The sequence below is a fragment of the Vespula vulgaris genome, chromosome 10 (assembly GCF_905475345.1).
Source record: "Vespula vulgaris chromosome 10, iyVesVulg1.1, whole genome shotgun sequence".
Taxonomy (NCBI): domain Eukaryota; kingdom Metazoa; phylum Arthropoda; class Insecta; order Hymenoptera; family Vespidae; genus Vespula; species Vespula vulgaris.
The window spans coordinates 6,222,563-6,241,054 of NC_066595.1; the positions used below are offsets into that span (position 1 = coordinate 6,222,563).

The following is an 18,492-nucleotide window of genomic DNA, read 5'->3' on the forward strand; positions in this document are numbered from 1 at the left end:
CTTTCTCTCTCTTCTTTTTCTTTCTTGCTAACACAACAAAATGGCCTGTAATAGTTCGCTCGTAAAACGTCCATCTCCCTTTCGTCTGTGCCTTCGAACACCTTGACATTTTATTTGCCACGAATGAAATTAACGACGCAAACGAAAATCAACGGTGAATGGGTCCTCGCTTCCTCGCGAGTTAATCGACGAATTACGACGTTGATAGTCGAAGGTGAACTTGATTATTTCGTAGAAAATCAAGCTTTACGTTTATCGCACGACGAACGGTATCAAAATTTTACGATGTTGATTTTTTATGACTCCAGACACACACACACATACGTGTATCTACGTACATATCACTCTTAATTTTTTACTCCGTATCACTAATGCAGGAAAGGAAAAGAAAGATGTAAAAAAAAGAAAGAAAGAAAGAAGAGATAAAAAAAAAACAATAAGAATAAGAAAGGAGTAAGTACTTTCGAGTGACAGAATAACAGAGTAGTTACGGAGTGGGATATTTACGTCATAAAGGTGGAGTCTAAGGAGTTGCTTTAGTTTCGAGGTTGACTCACCTCGTATATACTGAGTCACAACATTATTTATACATCGTACAAATACGAGCATATGATTCTTGTAGTTGTGAACACATAGAATAATAAGAGACAAAAAGAAAAAAATAGAGAGCATGTGTGTGTGTGTCTTGTTTGTGTGTGAGAGAAGAAGGTTAGGAGCTCGCAATTGTCAGAGAAAACGACTCGAACGATCTATCATCCTTGAATCCTGCAATTTGTTAGCAGTACATTTCGTACGATTAATATCTTAAAAACTAACTCTGCGAAAGAATTCGCGTATCGTTTCGTTGACGTGCTTATAAAATTTTTTATTTCCTTTTGACTCATGGACGGACTCGAAAAATGTTCGAATATTAAATATTAAATTTAAGTAGTATATATCGTTCATCTTAGTCCTATCATAATCAATCCGTTTCGTTTTGGTTTACGAGCATGGACGAGTTTCACGGTGTTTTATCGTATTAAGGTCGCATTTCCTTGTTCCCGTGACGGAGCTAACGCCGCTAAGGAGACGAGAAAGAGAGAAAGAGAGAGAAAGAGAGAGAGAGCGCAAAGTGGTTCGTTCTTGAACGAACCGTCTCGGAGGAGGCCACGAAAGGCTACCGCGGAGCAAAAAGGGATCGTTTAACGGGCGTCGCAATTTGTCCCCTCGACAAAACACACGACTGGAATGCGTATTGTCTGACCGTCGGATTATCCGATCCCTTCTTCTTCTTCTTCTTCTTCTTCTTCTTCTTCTTCTTCTTCTTCTTCATCTCATCCTTCTCCTCCTCTTCCTCCTCCTTTTTCTAGGACCAAGCACCTCGCTAGACGAGTTCCAGACTAGCGAGATGAGTCTCTTCGATCAAGCTAATATTTCAGTTACTTTCGTTAATAAAATAGAAAATAATTATCTATATATATATATATATATATATGTACACGTACATTAATTACGAACATAGATAACACTTTGTGAAACTTTCGATTCGATCGCTTATTATCTTATTCGAGTTGTTCGATCGATTTTGACGCAGATTTAGATGTATATAATAGTATGCGTGTATCGAGCAAGTTTTGTATTTTTCTTTTTATCTTTCCCGTTTCGTTTTGTGTTTTTTTTCTCTCCTCCAATCCCTTCTTTTTTTTCTTTTTGCAAAGGCAACAGATCGCATCGGAAACATACATAGCACAGGCAATGCATACTCGAGATCTTATATGCCCTTTGCGAGGTGTAGCCTACGGTGACTTCTCTGAAGGAACATTGTCCTGTCCAGTAGACTCTACAATGCCATTTCCATTCTCACGAAGAGTGTGCCGACAAACGACAATCTCGAATCCTATCGATCCTCCTGAATCCTTCGTTGCGTTCACGCAAACTCCCATGCGATGGGTCCTCCCATGCGAATTCCCAAAACGGGCGAAAGTCACGGTGTAAGGGACGTGCGTGTCGAAGAGGGAGGAGATAGTAGACAGAAGAAGAAGACTAAGTAGAAAGAAGGAAAGTCTCGAGGATTTCGTACAAGGCTCTGCTTTCAAGCAGGGTCGCCGAGGTCGCGATTGTCCTTCGCTTTGATATCCCGACTCTTTCGGTTGTATTTTCTCTTCTTTCTCGTTTTTCTTTTTTTCCTTCGTAAATTTACCTCTTAAAAATCGCTCGACGTACATACGCGTAATAAACGAAGCTTCGACTTTCGAAACTCATCAATTGTCTACAATTTTTATAAATACTTGTATTGATTGCGCATGAAAATTATATAAAAATAAGACTGCATCATATTTCATGAAACAATTCTATGACTATAATAAATCTTATTTTGTACGTTGAATTATTATGCTATCGTAGCTCCAAAATTCCTAATCGAACGTAGAACTTTAGAAATTTCAAAAAGAGAAGAAAGGAGAAAAAGAAAAAAAAAAGAAAGAAAAAGAGAAAAAAGAAGAAGGTAGAAAACTACGGTGGCATAATTTACAGATTCTTTCGCGTGGTTTACAATTACAAAACAATCTTGAATATAGGAAAAGTATTAATAGAAAGAGTTTTATAAACATCAGAGCAAGATCACCATCCGAAAATACTTTTTCTTTCGTTAGAAAAGAAAGATCGTGAGCATTATTCGAACGTGCTCGGAAGTTGCTTTCTGTCGAAGTCTCGTTCGCTCGTTTGCCCTTTAGACGCGACCTTTCTCTCGGAAGCAATTAATAGAAGGTAATTATCGTGGTAGCTCGTCGTTCGTGTTCGTACGACGGTGCGAAACGCACGTTGTATGTTCGAGGAAGAAGAAAAAGAAGAAAAAGAAGATGAAGGAAATGGAGGAGGAGGAGGAGGAGGAGGAGGAGAAGAAGAAGAAGAAGAGGACAAGGAAGAGGTAGAAGACTGTGTTCAGATTGAAATCTGTCATTACGGAAGAAGCGGTACAACGACAACTCTCGACGATTACCTATTGCGTTTCTGTTCCGTTCGTTCGACTACTGTTCTTTTCTCTTTCAATCTCGTTCGACGAATTATACTTTTATTTTCTTTATTATACTTTTATTTTCTTATTTCTCTGAAAGAGATTTTCAAGAAGAATCGGTCGAAACCATGAACCTCATGAATTTTTAATTACTTCGATCATCGTAAATATATAATTTCATCGTCACGTAAGCCTTATCCTTTTAATATAACATACTTTGAAAACATGCTATTATTTTCTCGAAAGGAAAAACAAATCAAGTTTGTCGGATAACGATTTTCGTGGCTACATAGAGTACCATCGATAGACGTCACATAGTCCGTGATGAGAATAGTATGTAGAAGTTGAGGGTACATTGTTTTAGCGTGCTGGATCGTGCTTCTTTCAAAAGGTTTGCCACGATCGATTATGCGACTCGCGTACCTATTGTACTTCCGATCTTTAAAAGAAACGTCCGTTCTTTCTAAAGATTCTCCACTTTAATTTATTTTACCACGTGCCACGATTAACGTTTCTTGAACGATAAAAGACGATAAATGAATTATTTAATTCCGCTTGTCCTTGAAATCAAACGTTTTTCACTTTTATTATCGAATTTTAAACTGGGCACGATGAAACGAAATAAAGAAAGAAAAAGAAGAAGAAGAAAAAGAAAAGGTGCAGAGAATTTAAAAACAGGAGACGATTTACAGAGGGTTCGCATTCTGGAGTAAGTAGATAATTCCAGTACAATGGCGGACGGACGGAAAGGTAGACCCAGAGAGAATGTCGTTGCAGAGTAGTAAGCATGACGTTTTCCTGTGCATGAAAATTACGCGAGTACGGAATTGTCGGTAATTGTCTTCTTATTTATAACCTCTTGTCCTTTTTCTCTCTCTCTCTCTCCTTTTTTTTATCTCTCTTTCTTCTTTTCATTCTTCATACGTCCGTTAAACTTTCACTTGATTCATACGGTAGAGAACGTATAGAGAACCGCATAGTTTATACTATAATTTCCATATCATCATCGTCATTTACCTCCTCCAACGATTGAACTTTATCTTTAAAGATATTCTTATGTCGTCGAAAACAATAGAGATATTTAAAATAATCGAATTAAATGGCACACCTGTATCACGTTTTACGAGCGAGCTTTTTCTTCATCGTGTGTTATACGAAAACAATATTATAACGTTTGCATCGTTTTATATAAATTTGTAATTAACCGCGTCTTTTTTATCTCACGATCTATATTTAAATAATCGATGGTTGATCATTTAGATTTTAATAAGAAATTCGTTCGAACTCAAGATCGATCGAACCGATTCTTTTTTATCCTTCTCGTTTTTCAAATTCATCGAACAATTTGATCGTGTCCCTTTTTTAATGCAATTAAATAAATTGCAATCGAAATAACGACGTCTCTATGGAAGTAATTATCGTGCCGCCATTTCAAAGACCGTTCACGAGTACGTCTCTCGCGCGAAATTTCGGAGAAACGTAGGGCCCGTCTCGCATCCGGATTTACGAGATTTTTCGTACGCTTTTTTCTAACATCCCACTGGGTCCAGACTTTCAGGGAGTTCAACGGATTATGAGAAGCTCTATGCGTACCGACTACGTTACCGCACTGTGTTTGAATTTCTGGAGAAAATGCATCAAAGTGAATAAGGGCTGCGGTACATCACACGTACCGCCGTCTACGAACGGATACGTGACTCTTCGAGAAGAGTAAAAATCTTTCTACATTAGAGAAGATTGCTTTTCGCAATGCTTATATCTCTCGTATTGGAAAAAGAAAGAAAACAGCCAAGTGTTTTCCAAATTTTTTAAAAATATAAAATATCATCTTGAGATTTCATCGACTATACGATCGGTTCCATCGGGCGATCATGATTTTATCATGATATCCTGCCACTCTAAGTCGAGTTCTGCCCTCGGAGTAACAACATCGAGGAACTCTGGCCTTTGTTTATTTTCAATTCTTAAAATAGAAATGGAGTCGACTACCAAGAGAGAGAGAGAGAGAGAGAGAGAGAGAAAGAGAGAGTTTACCTATTCGTTCGTATAAAATAGGATTTTTGAGAAACGTCTCGGTTGTAAAATTTTCGCAAAACTTTTAATCGAGGATAATCAATAATTTTCTCGGTTAAAGAGAAAATGAATGTTTATGATTATTCAACACTTGCGAACAACTCGCACGTGTTTCTTCACCGATCTCCTTTCTCTCTCTCTCTTTCTCTTTCTTTCTGTCTTTTTCTTCTTCCCTCTTTCAACAACTGCGATTCCCTGTAAGGAGTTTTCCTGAGAAGCCAGAAATAAGGCCGGATTCTTCCAGTTTATTTTTCCTTGTCCTTGCGAGAAAGCTTCGCTTCCCGTCGCACAAAGTCTGGATACTTGCGTGCCGATGTGTATAGTTTTATATACCTACGTGGAATTATTTGACTTAACAAAGCCACACACATCGTTTCATGTACTTTCCATACTCTCCATCAAAAAGAAAATCTCGTATTATCCAACATCATTTCATATACATATACTTGATTAAAGAAAATGGTTTAAGTATATGCATATATTTAATTAAAGAATACATCGTGTTTTGATTTCCTTATTTCATCAAAAATTAAATCGAACTTATCAATGAAATCGAAAATAAAATCCCATATTATCCAACATCATTTCATATGCATATACTTGATTGAAACAAACGTTTTAATATATTTAACAAACGAAACATTTAAAGAATACGTCGCATATCGATTTTCTTATTTCATAAAAAATTAAATCGAACTTATCAATGAACTTTACTTGTTACTACGTTTCAATCAAAACTATTCATTTTTCCCTGGATGTTTCAGTAAGAAAAGTACTTACCATAATCGGACCGCCGTCTTTACTCGAAGCAGATACCGTCGCACCAAACCACTGAAGCGTTTTGTTATCGATCTGAGTCAGACTACTAGGTACGCTCGGATTTCTAACATGGTTGTTTCCTGGAAGAAGAACGAGAGAACGTTATGTTATCGAATGAAACTTCTTTCGAATTTATCGTTCGTCTACATCGAATATGCTAATTTAAAATTATGCCAGTCAAGGAAACGTAAGTTGTCTAAAGAAACTAAACGATGTAATATACGATGACATTGAAAAGGATCGGAATGAAAAGGATGACGTTTCTTGTGACGTTTACACTTTTGGTAGAAATTAATCCAGGTCGAAACTAATGACTTTCCTGATGTTCAATTTCTGGCACGCGATATTACGGATTCGAATGATTCATTCGCTTGGGTTTTCATTTCGAAGAAACGTGTGTATACGACGATAACTATCTATAAACCAAACTTATAATAGTAGTAGTAGATATTTCGTACGAACACGTATATCTACTTTCGGGTGAAACATATTCTTGACGTTTCTTCCTCTGACTCTGACTCCGACGACCATACGAAGCCGTTAACCGTATCGGTCGCAATTGGTCCTTAAAGGGAAGTTGTCAGTCTTCCAACTCTACCAGTTACAACACTCGCGTGACCACATCGACACGAGGAACGCGAGATATCGAAGTGAAATAATAATAAATGATTGATCGATCGGTTTTATTCAATTTACGATTAAATTAGTAATATTATATCAAATTAAATAATAATATTATTATTTATTAACATTTTGATATACCTACCTACGAGATATAATTTTTTTCATTTTACTTTAGTACATTGAGTTTTTACACTATTTACTTTTTTCTCATCTTGTCGGATCATATAGATTAGAAAAATCGTAAATCGTAATTCATTATACATTTTACGGATGGAATATGTGCTAAGTGCTTATACGTATAGAAATACAATAATAATATTCTTAAAAAAGAAAATATATATATATATATATTACGAACGGTAAATTTTATTCGTCGAAGGAAGGATCAATTAGCCGAAGAAAAGATCTTCTGACCTTCTCGTGAAGGTCCACCAGGTGGTATCCGGCAAGAAGTGTCAAACGTTCGGGTAGGCAGGGCGTTCGTAGGGCTCGTCTTACGGTTTTCTGTATTAGGCAGGGTCGACTTCTTGTCGAAGAGTACGGATTCTCGGTATCTCGAGGTTACCCAGCGTGTACGACGAGATAAAACTCTCTATAAAAGAGAGTTTACTTAAGCCTGTTGCTGCTCCTCTTCACAAAGTTCTTCTTCGAGAAAATCATTCTACGTCCAGTCTTACGTTGACTTTGAGTTAGGCGAAGAGTAAGTGACCTCGAGGAAGACTCTACTCAAGAGATCGCTTCCTCGTACGCAGACTGAATCAGAGATACGATCCTCAATCGGGAAGATCGTTTGGCACTTGGACGCGTCGGAACTCGCAGGTGGATCGACCGGATCAGTTCGAATAAGGATCGATGACGATCTCGCTCAGGATCGACAGGAATCGCTCCTTGAATTCTTTTCTTCGCGTTAGATACAAAATCGATATCACAAATTATATTTCTTAATTGTTCTAAAAAATTCTTTATATATATGTGTATATATATATATATATGTTAATTCGCGTCTTTTTAAAAAATATATATATCTTTTTTGTTATCTATATATATAATTAAATTATAAGAATTAATTTCTAATAAAAATGAATAATTGAAATTATTACGATTACGTATATTATCTCTTTAAATATCAAGGACATTGTATCGATCCAATGTTAACATTGAAGAAATATTGATTTTAATGGGACGCCGATCAATACATTACAAATACGTGTTTACATTCATTCGATAATCTTGTCTTATGTGTACACATGTTTAACGATACACAAGGACAACAATGTCTTTATTTATGTAGAAGGTCGTATATTGTTCGTTCATCTTCATTAGGTCATACCGTCGTCATCTTTCGCGGCACACGCATACGTCCGCGATCTATTTTCGAGTACGCATCTTGTTTGCATCGTCTTAACGGCACCGCAAAGTCGGAGTGACTAGTCGAGCAATTCATTACTATTTTAAGATCGTTCTTTCTACGTACAACTATACCTTTCGAGATTATTTTTTAAGTTTAAACTAAAATTGTTAGATTTCGTTTTCGATCGACGCACGATTCGATAAGTTTCAAAGGCTCTACTGAATAATCTTCGTATTATCCTGGCAGAAGATAGAAGAAATCTTTCGACCCGATCTTAATTGGATAAGAAGATCGAAACTAAGACGAAAGTCTAATCTATAGTGAAGTATTTTATACGAGAAACTAATTAATTTAATCTAACCTTACTTAACGAACTCTCTGATCTTTTTGCATTTATATAAACAAAGTATTTCTTAGTTTTCAGAGAGAATTATCAAAATTATTATCATTTAAGATATTTTATCTCATATATTTAATATAAATTTTTACGTAATATTATAGATTATTGTATAAAATATTTTCTCTAACGAACGAATGAATTTATCATAAGTTTTTTTTTTTTTCAATATAGTATAACACAGGTACGATATAACCAATCGTTGAAACAGTATCTCGAATAAAAGCGTAGTACATTTTTTTTAGAAACGTAGAATAAATCCGTATTATTAGATTACTATAAGCTAAATAAATTAGCGAAAAAGAAAATATTAGATACATGTTCGTAAGACGCATTAATCGTAAGATACTTATTTTTCAAAAGGATATAAACAACACACGTATAAAAACGATTGTAAATTTACTAAGACTTATCATTTATATCATATATCGTTATACATATAACGTCGTTATATATGTCGTTTTATACATAGTAATAAGGAACACAAATCGATGAAATATGACTTAGACGACCGATACGCATTTAACAACTTTCTTCTAAGAATGAAAATAAATAAATAAGGAACTTCTTATCTAAAAAAGAAAAAATAATAATAATAATAATAATAATAAAAGGAAAAAGAAAAAGAAAGAGACGAAGATAGAAATAAAAGAGATCTCGTAGAGTCATCGAAGCGTTTCGGTAAATCGCATGTCCCGGTAGATAATCCTGCTCGTTTCGTGCTTTGTTCTGGAGGTGTTCGAGATAACACGAAATCAGCGAACGAGCAGGTAGAATGGCCGAGGATTTCTCGAGCCGGTCGATTACTTTCGCGCCGGCAAATTATGGCTGAGATTATCGTACCGAGTTACGGCCTACTGATCATAGAGAGATACGCTCGTTACGAGGTGTGCAAGCGTAGATACATACATCTAATTCGCACCGGACTTGATTCCTCTAATTTACATCGAGCTGTAGTACCGTGTTCGTTTCAATCGTGCTTTGAGATTAAATTCTATGTTGAAACGTTTCTCTATTTACTCGGCGAAGAACCGATAACTGAAGATCATTCTTTTCGAATCCATTTAAATCTAGCGGTCGATCATCGAGAGCTGATTATTCGGAATGTTAGAACCGAACGGAGAAGATTATCTGGAGCGGAAGGCCTTCGAAAAATGGAAGGGTCAACGCAGGGTAGGTGGAGTCGACTAAGAATAGAAACGTTATATAGTCAGTGTGCTGGTTATTTCGCAGTGTCTCTCTCTCTCTCTCTCTCTTTCTCTTTCGAGATTACGAAGCTACTTTGAAACTCAAGCGAATGAAAATGTGGGTCAGCTTACTGCGAACATGTAAGTAAGAATTAGAGGTAGGGAGTCTTGTTAGCGTACCGACAAGAGTGCGTCTTCTCTCTAAGTACCGGACGAGTACTTACTCTGGAAGAGTCGAAAAGAGAAAGAAACAAAAATAAAGGAAAAGAAAAAAAATAGGAAAAAGGAGCGGAAGAAGAAAGATATCGAATTAAATCTTGAGACATGTCAGACGCGAAGAGACTTAGTTAGCAACTCCGAGTATCGCTACTCTTGCTACTTGAATTACAGACAATTCTATTGTCCGTCTTGCCGTCGCTTTTGAACGGAACAATTTCAAGGCGCGCAAAGCCGACGAAGAAGTAAGTATAGATACCTATGTATTATTATGTATGTATATATATCGTTACACACATGTATCTGTAAGTACAGTCGATTCTGACGAGCAAATTATACAAAACCGGTCCTGTCGCGATCGATCCTCGAGCGTCGATCCAGAATCAACGATTTGCCATCTCGACGGCTTTAGTATCGATTTTCTTTTGAAAGATCGACGATAAAATTTCGCGAGAGACACGTCTTGGACATGATAACATGTCGTTGCTACGTTACTGTCGCCGATGATCTTACCATTATCGTCGAAGTGGATGATGTCGCATCTGTCGTCGGCCGCTATATCGCATCTGTAAACCGCACCACCCCTATACACACCCACTTGCGATGTATCGGCCTCCGGAGCTCCTACGATCGCCCTGAAACACGATAGGAATTATTTCTAATATCGTCACGTTTAATTCTTATCTAAACGAATCAATCGTTAAAAATTTCTAATGCTTTTCCTTTTTTTCTTTCTTTTTTTTTTTAAGTAAGGTTTTGCAAAATATAGATGTTACATTATCTTTTAAAAATATTAATTACAAAGTATGTAATAAATAGGTATGCGTCGATGAAACTTGGTGTATAATTTTGATGATGTTAGAAAAAAGAAAGAAAATATGAGAATAACGAATCTCCTGACACCTTCAATTATGTTAATGAAGCCACCGGTCGTCGACTCGCCGTGCCAAATTGGCTATTACCTTTATTGACCGAGGGATCATCGACATGACGTTTTTCCTAATGGACACGAATCGACGATGAGCGGTCGTTAGCCGAGGATTGGAAGGAAGTCGAGGTGTAATTTATTTCTCGCGGGTTGGCCCTTCGAAATTCGAGCAGAGGCACACCAATGGCGTTGAAAGGTAAAATTCTTTTCTTTTATATTTATGTATATATATGATATATATATATGTAATATCAAGGAAGAGAGTAAATAAGACAATCGATCGTGTAATTATTCGAAGAGGGCGTGTCAGACAAAAATATAGATTACAGTGTACATACATATTAAAAAAAAAGGGTGGAAAAACTTTATGATTAATCTAACTTTAAATCGATACTCCTAATCTCCCGCCATGTCATGCGTAACTTGTCTCGAGATCTATGATTCAATAAGTCGATCAATCGTAGAAATCAATGTAAACGAACTAATGCATTGACCCAGATTCGTAACAGGTTCTAATCGTTCTAATCGTGTGCCATGCTTTCTGAACGACCTCGAGCGAGTATCACGATATTTTTATTATCGATACGAAGGAAGAAGAGAACGATGATCGATCTGATTTACATGAAACGATCGTTTATTCGAAATATTTGTTATACTCGTCGTCTGCAATATGCGATTAAAAAATGAAAAGAAAGGAAAGAGGAGAGAAGAAAAAAACAAAACAAAAATGATTGTCTTTCTTCAAAGAAATTTTTTTAATACACGTATCTATGTAAGGAACGTAAAAGATATTTGAAAATCTTATCGATAGATCGAACAACCTTGGCATACTTTGGCTTCTAAGTTGCACAGCTTGGATGCAGTACGCGTAGGTAAAGAGACCCACACGTTCACTCGCTCATATGGTTGTAAAAGCGAGCGCGAAACACGTGGAAGGAGGAAAGTACGATTATGCGAGAAAGTTATGTAAGCGATTCATAACTCGCTCAGTGATTCGTACGCATCTTGGAAGAAGCAATGGCGGAGTAGCGTAGGCGGTATGACCGATAACAATAAATCGAATGGGGCAACAAAATATGATGCGACGCTAATGAGAAGTCGAAGATGGCACGTTTGCCTCGTAAACGGCGTTTAAATTAGAATCAGCTGAATAAAGAAAAACGAAAGGGAGGAGAAAGAAGAAAGAAGGAAAAAAAGAAGCCGTCGAGCGATCTTATTTTTATTTTTATCGCTTAAAAAATATAAAAATTTGTACGTATGTTAATTTGAAATCTTGTTTATCGTCTAAAAAAAAAAAAAAAAAGGAAAAAAGCTCGAAAAAAGTTACTTTTCTTCTTCGTCTTTTTTTTTCTTTTTCTTTTATCTCGAACAGTACAAATGGGATCCACACCATGAAAACTCAACGCGTTCACTGAAAGCTAATATTCAATGAACTCTACGCACGCGTCTCGTTAATAACTTGCGTGGGTCGAACCTGACGAAGGTCTTGCTCTCGCCCACTCCATTTTTCTTTTTTTTTTTCTTTTTTCTTTTTTTTTTGCATTGGTGAAGAACCACAATTACCGATATATGACGTATACTATGAAACGAACCAGTCACCGTGAGATTCTGTATCGATTTAGACGAGTAATTATTTATCAGTAAAAAAGAAGAAAAATATAAAAGAAAAGAACAAAAAAAAAGAAACGCTGTTTCGATTTTCTAAATAGAATCGAGCTGAAACAGGTTTCTTTTACGAACGAAGGTAAACGCGAGACATTTATTGATTTGATATTTATTCGTAAGAATGACGTCACTTGCTGAATCACTTTGAAACAGTTGGAAAATCGAGTAACGTGTTTCTCGACGATGAAATTTGTAATATGCGAACGTAATATTATATTCGAATGATTTAGCACGAATATCGCCAAATAAAGGATAGCGCGTCTTCGCGATATACAGCAAAGATAATATGAATCATAAGAACGTGTTTAGTCTATTCTTACGTTTATCCTTGAACAGACAAAAGTTCCATAAGCGTACGTCAACCTCGACGTTATTACATTCCACGTTGGCCTTGGTCACATACGATAACGCGAATTTGCAGTACACCTGCATATACGATTTGCGATTTGGTTTTAAACAATTTTTTTAAACGAAACGAGATATTTACATTTCCATATATATCTATATATTTCTATTATTATTGTTATTACTTAACGTATACGCGTATTGTAAAATTATTACCATTCGATGATAAATAACGAACGTAGAATAAAGATACGTATAATAATAATAATAATAAAAAAAAAAAAAAACGAAAACAAATAGAAAGAAATGTCGACAAACGGTCACGTCTTTTGATTATATTTTCTTTCTTTTCTTTTCTATTTTTCTTTTTCTTTTTCATCAAAGATTCTCGCGAGGCTTTCGTAATTCTCGTCTTTGTGAAGGTCGAAGATCGAAGATCGCGAATTAGACGGCGATTTGTCGTTCGGCGTAAATCAAGCGTTATCGTGACATCGGCTATCGTATTGGGAAATAAATATCGTCGGGGTCTTTTATTCGCGCGATGGAAACGGCAAGGAGAAGTTGCCTGCTGTATTGACTTATATTGCGGCGGGTCGCTGGACAGAAGCGCATTTGTAATCCCGTATTTGGCAAAATCGGACGGCTCCATCCGACATCGTGCATGGATGCCATTCTTGGCGAATTGCTCAATGCCGAAGCACCGTTTTCCCTTAGAATCTCTAGCTTTGATCTTTCTAAAGAAAAGAGAAAAAAGAAAGAAAACCAAGAAAAAGAAAAAGGAAAAAGAAAAAGCTAAAGAGAAAGCTTTCCTATCTAATTTTTTAACACCATTGTTACAGCACATATCGTAAATCGATATTGCGTTTCATAGAAACAGCAGATGTTAGATCAACATTACATTTCAAAAGAAACATCGAAAAATATCTTGTTTATTTATTAAACAAGCTCTATATATTCGTCGTCGAATCCTTTTACGAAATAGATATGAATAAGAAAGAATTTCCGATAGAACGATTACACATAAAGGGCTATAAAATGGCACCGATTATAATTCAAGCTTCTACTTTCGAAACGGAAATCACGTAAGATTTTACGTCCTTTTCAAAGGGAAGGCCTTTTTCGTAGGAAGTGTGGAAATTGTCACGTTCGTTTAACCCACCACGAAAAATTAAACGTTTAGTATTCACCGCCGTGAATTGTCTTTCCCCGTCGAGACTCCTTTTGCGTTTCTTCGATACCTATAGGTATTTTGTAATATTTAAGGAATAAGTAAGTACTTATATCATCGTTTTCTTTATCAATGGAGTTTTACTTAAATCGAAGCATCTCTGTACGAGACGATATCTATGTATGTATGTATGTACATATGTATGGTATAAAAGATAGAAAACAAATTATATGCAATAACCATTGAATTGGAGATTCTAAAGGCTCGTTAAATACTAATGTCTATCGATAGTAAAAGATCTCGTGAAGAAGAAATAGTGATCGGATAGACAAGATTTTTGGAGTAAAATTTTTCGATTAAACCATGGGGGTTCAGCGAACTCTCGGTGACTTTTCTCTCTCTTTCTCTTTCTTTTTTCTTTCTCTCCTTCCGAAGAACGCGTATATGGTAATGAAGCTCCCGGGTGCGTGCTAGGAAATTTAAAACCAGGTAGATACGCCTTCCGGTCCGTTGGTACTACTCCATACGAGAAGTAAAACTTTATTGTTAGCTACTCTTCGAAGAGTACACGAAGGAGTCTAATGCGGATACGCTAACCTAATGCAATAACGTATTCACCTTATCTCTGGGAAATTTTGTCGGCTCTCCAACGTCGAGAACATTTTGCATATCCCAAGCAGTATCTAGGAATTCGCCTAACTTATCGCGATATACTGTTACATGAGATAACGTTTTCGAAAAACTAGCGGAAGATTCCTTTGAGAATTAGTAATACATATATATATATAAAGAGAGAGAGAGAGAGAGAGAGAGAGAGAGAGAGAGAGAGAGAGAGAGAAAGAGAGAGAAAGAGAGAGTGGACGATTGTAATGGAAACATTCTAAATATTCTTCGTTTTTTATGAACGAGACGTATAGAAATGAATCGCTAAAAAGAAATCGTGTCGGCTAAATTTTGTCTTCTGATTTTTCTCTGATAAATATTATCATATATGTACCTATAATAATCAAATGAGACATTCTATTTATGTAGCTTGATAAAGTCGAGAAACGAATAGCGGAGTATTCGAATATCAAATAGGTAGCATTTTTAAGCGGCATTAGCTTTGCGATATTCCACGTTCTTTTCTCTGTATGCATGTACGTGCCCAACAAATATACAAACAAACAAATTAACTAACTAACTAACTAACAAACTACCATACATACATTCTTACGTATATATGATACATAGATATAAATAAACAGATATAAAAAAGCGATGTGATAAAGAATTCAGGCCGATGTTAAAGATTCTGTTATTGTAAGTTAATGATATGTCTCTTGGTAAGGTGTATCTTATTAGTGTATTAGAAAATGATTTGGTGGATAAGGCGGTCAACTAGAGGAGATGCAGACTTGTGCTCGTTCGCAATCGGTCGATGACGCAATGGACGCGAACGGAGGCGTATATCGGCGTCTCGAGTCTCTGCTACTTTATAAGGAGCACCTTCTCACGGATACAGCACACCGTAAAATCGGCTTTCACTGTGTAAAGAAAATCCAATAGGTAAATATACGTAACATACATACATACATACATACATACGAAGAGGAATCTCTGAGAAATCGTGCGTATGCTCGAAGCGTGACAGTACGAGTCCGCGTTCGTGTTCGCGAGTAACACGATCCCCGCGTGTTACTCCTTAAACAATTTCACTATCGATGTCTCCAATCTGTCGAACCGCAAAATAGGCAAGACAGGTATCTGCTAATGTATTGCATCCATAAAATACAATGTTTGTGTCGATCGTAAGGATAGTCGACGTACCACAGATACCTACATTTTATCTTTAGCATTTTTATTTATATTTTATTAAAGGGGAGAAAAAAAGAAGAAAAAAAGAAATAGAAAAGAAAAGGAAAGTAAAAGAGAAGAAAAAAACTAATATAAAGATATCGCATAAGTACATGCGGAATGTTTCTATGATTTCTTAGATCGTGACTGGAACGAAGATATTTTTACCGATTGAAATAAATTTATTTATTACGTTTATGTTTATGCATGCGAGAGTACGCTCACGTTTGGAATATTCTCAAGGCGAAGATTTCATTGTTCAATAACAATTAGATATTATTAGTTCTGTGCGCCAGATGACATCGTTCTTATACCTGAGTATCGACAGATGACTGTCCGGTACACGTTAATAGTAGACTTAAGTTTTCTAAACATATTCGAAAAGACAGTCGTGAAATGGTCATCGAGTACATGTGGTTAACAGTCCTTGCGAAACTTTGAACAAACCCACGATATTTCGTCACGATTGTTACAGCTGACGTCAGACGCATTTTCGTTGGTATTCGTGCGGGAATGGCTAAGTCGACGGTTTTCATAAGTAGGAATGTCACAATCGATCGAAAAGAAATTTTATATTTTTCACATTTTCGAAATAAAAAAAAAAAAAGACAAATAAAAGAAAAAGAGATACGAACTTGAAAATCTCAGTTAGAGTTTCATCCGTATTGTGTTTGTACGTTCTACTGTAGTAACAACTGGGTCGCGATAAACGTATTAATTAGATAAATTTAGCCGGATTAATTAACGAGCTCAAGCAAATCGTAATATCATTACGTATCACCATGATATAATGACCCCTGTCTGCTCTTCTCCATTATCGATAATCACGATGATCTTATGTAACATTTTAGTTATATACTGTCTTACTTAATTTTGTTTATTTTCGAAAGATTTTTCTCTCGAGTAGTATAGCATCGATTTGCAAGAGTGCATCAAGTAGAAAGAAAAAAGAGAGACAGAGAGAAACGGAGTGAGAAAGAAAGAAAGAAAGAAAGAAAGAGACAAACAAATAGAACGAACACTCCTCACCCATTTCTCTGTGTCTCTTTCCTTTGCCTAAAAGGAACTATAAATCTTCGGTAGGATGCTCGTAAAACGCTTTTCCGTACGTAGGTCGTCCGGTGCACGACTCGACCCTTCGTTCTACTCCACGGAAGTAGAAACATGTGTCGGGGCAAGGTCCCCGTGGTAACAATGTCATTTCTATGGAGTGACATGTAACGAACGAAACTGTCCATATGGCGGGCACAGTAGAGAAAGAAAGAAAAAATAAAAAAAAAAGAGAGAGAGAGAGAAAGAAAAAAAAAGGAACGCACGCGAGAAGTTATTTACTAATAGATGCTTTTAAATTTAATTAAAGCGGTTTTATTAATCTTGCGATATATTAATATTACAATGCAATCTTTACAAATGATCTTTTGTCTTTTTTAATCTTTAAATAAGGAGAGAATTCAAAGTAAAAAAAAGAAAAGAAAAGAAAGGAGAAAAGAACATTTCTGTAGCATCAAAAAATGATCTCGTTCTAAATAAAGAATGTATAAAGAAGAAAAAGAAAGAGAGACATACGGACAGACGAGAGAGAAAGAGAAAGAGACAGAGAGAAAGAAAGAAAGAGAGAGAAAGAGAGAGAGAGAGAGAGAGAGAGAGAGAGAAGGTCGTTAATCGTAAATTCTATTGGGCTTATCACGCTTTGAAAGCGAGGCCGACCGGGTGGGCTCGAGTTCTTTTCGCATCGCGTGATCACGCGCTTTAACGCGTTCTAAAGGTAAGAGGGCTGACTGAAGCTTGCTGACTCTCTCATTCGTTCGGATAATGACATAAGCAAAGCTTCAGGCACGTGCCTCACGCGATCCTCATTTATTTTCCTTTGCATCATCTACCCTCCCTTCTTTTCTCCTTCTCTCGCTTCTTATTTCTCTCTTTCTCTCTTTCTTTCTCATTTTATTTTAGGTTACTGCATGTTATCTTTTTTTTTAAAACGATCATAACTGAAGAAATAGTTCTACCGACATAAAAATGATCAAACCCTCGACAACACTTGTTTTGTTCCTCTGACCGGAAACATCGAGGAAATTGAATCCTCGTTTCCTGTTAGGATACGCTTCGTTTGTCCCATGGAAAAAGCGCGGCAAACGTTAAAAGTTCCGCTTCTTCTTTTCGCAACTATATTTCTCGAACAAAGAGTAGTAATCGTTGCGAACGAGTTAACGCGAGCGATGATGATTGAATCGATCGATTTAAAAAGATTCTAAAAGTTCGAAAAAGAAAGAAAAAGAAACAAGTATGCGAGTAAGTACATAATAAGTAATACTTCGATGTGTTTGCAAGATAGGATTATTTTGTAATACGGAGGGAAAGATAGAAAGAAAGAGAGAAAGAGAAAGAAGAAAGAAGAAAGAGAGAAAAAGAAAGAGAAAGAATTGCTTAGAGAGATAGGCGAAAGCTTCGAAAGAGAATTCCAAGTGGAATCTCCGTTTTAAGCGCAAAGCGTTCTTATCTTCATGGAAGCGAGCAGCGATAACGGAGGCATGCTTCCTAGAATATCAGTAAAAAAATTGTTAACAACAGTCTCGCTTACAAAGGAGAATCACTTTTCGCTCATTAGCGGAACGCATTATTAATACGAACGTCCTCCTCCGTGCCTTCCATGATTTTCTAATATCTCCTTTGTGGCAGACAATAAAAGGAATCAAGATTATTTCGAGACAATTTCGAGGTACATGAGTTAACGATTCCAACGAGTGATCGTTGTTTCATCGATGGTTTTAAACAAATCTTCGTTCGTTCTTTTTCTTTCTCTCTGTTTTTTATTTTTCCTTTCTTTTCTTCATTAGGAAATTTTGGGTTTTGATATACACCACGGATGAGAAACGTTTGGTCAGCGAATCCAA

General features: G+C 36.3%; 1 protein-coding gene across 2 annotated transcripts in view; it reads right to left on the bottom strand.

Moving 5' to 3' along the window:
• The window catches only part of LOC127067058 (integrin alpha-PS2), a 49,878-nt gene that overhangs the window by 26,917 nt on the left and 4,469 nt on the right, over positions 1 to 18,492 (bottom strand). For both annotated transcript variants that reach the window (XM_051001545.1, XM_051001544.1), the window contains exons 2-3: positions 10,173 to 10,294; positions 5,846 to 5,964 (exon numbers count right to left, since the gene is read on the bottom strand). In XM_051001545.1, the coding sequence (XP_050857502.1) occupies positions 5,846 to 5,964; positions 10,173 to 10,294 (241 nt within the window). The remainder of the gene's footprint in view (positions 1 to 5,845; positions 5,965 to 10,172; positions 10,295 to 18,492) is intronic.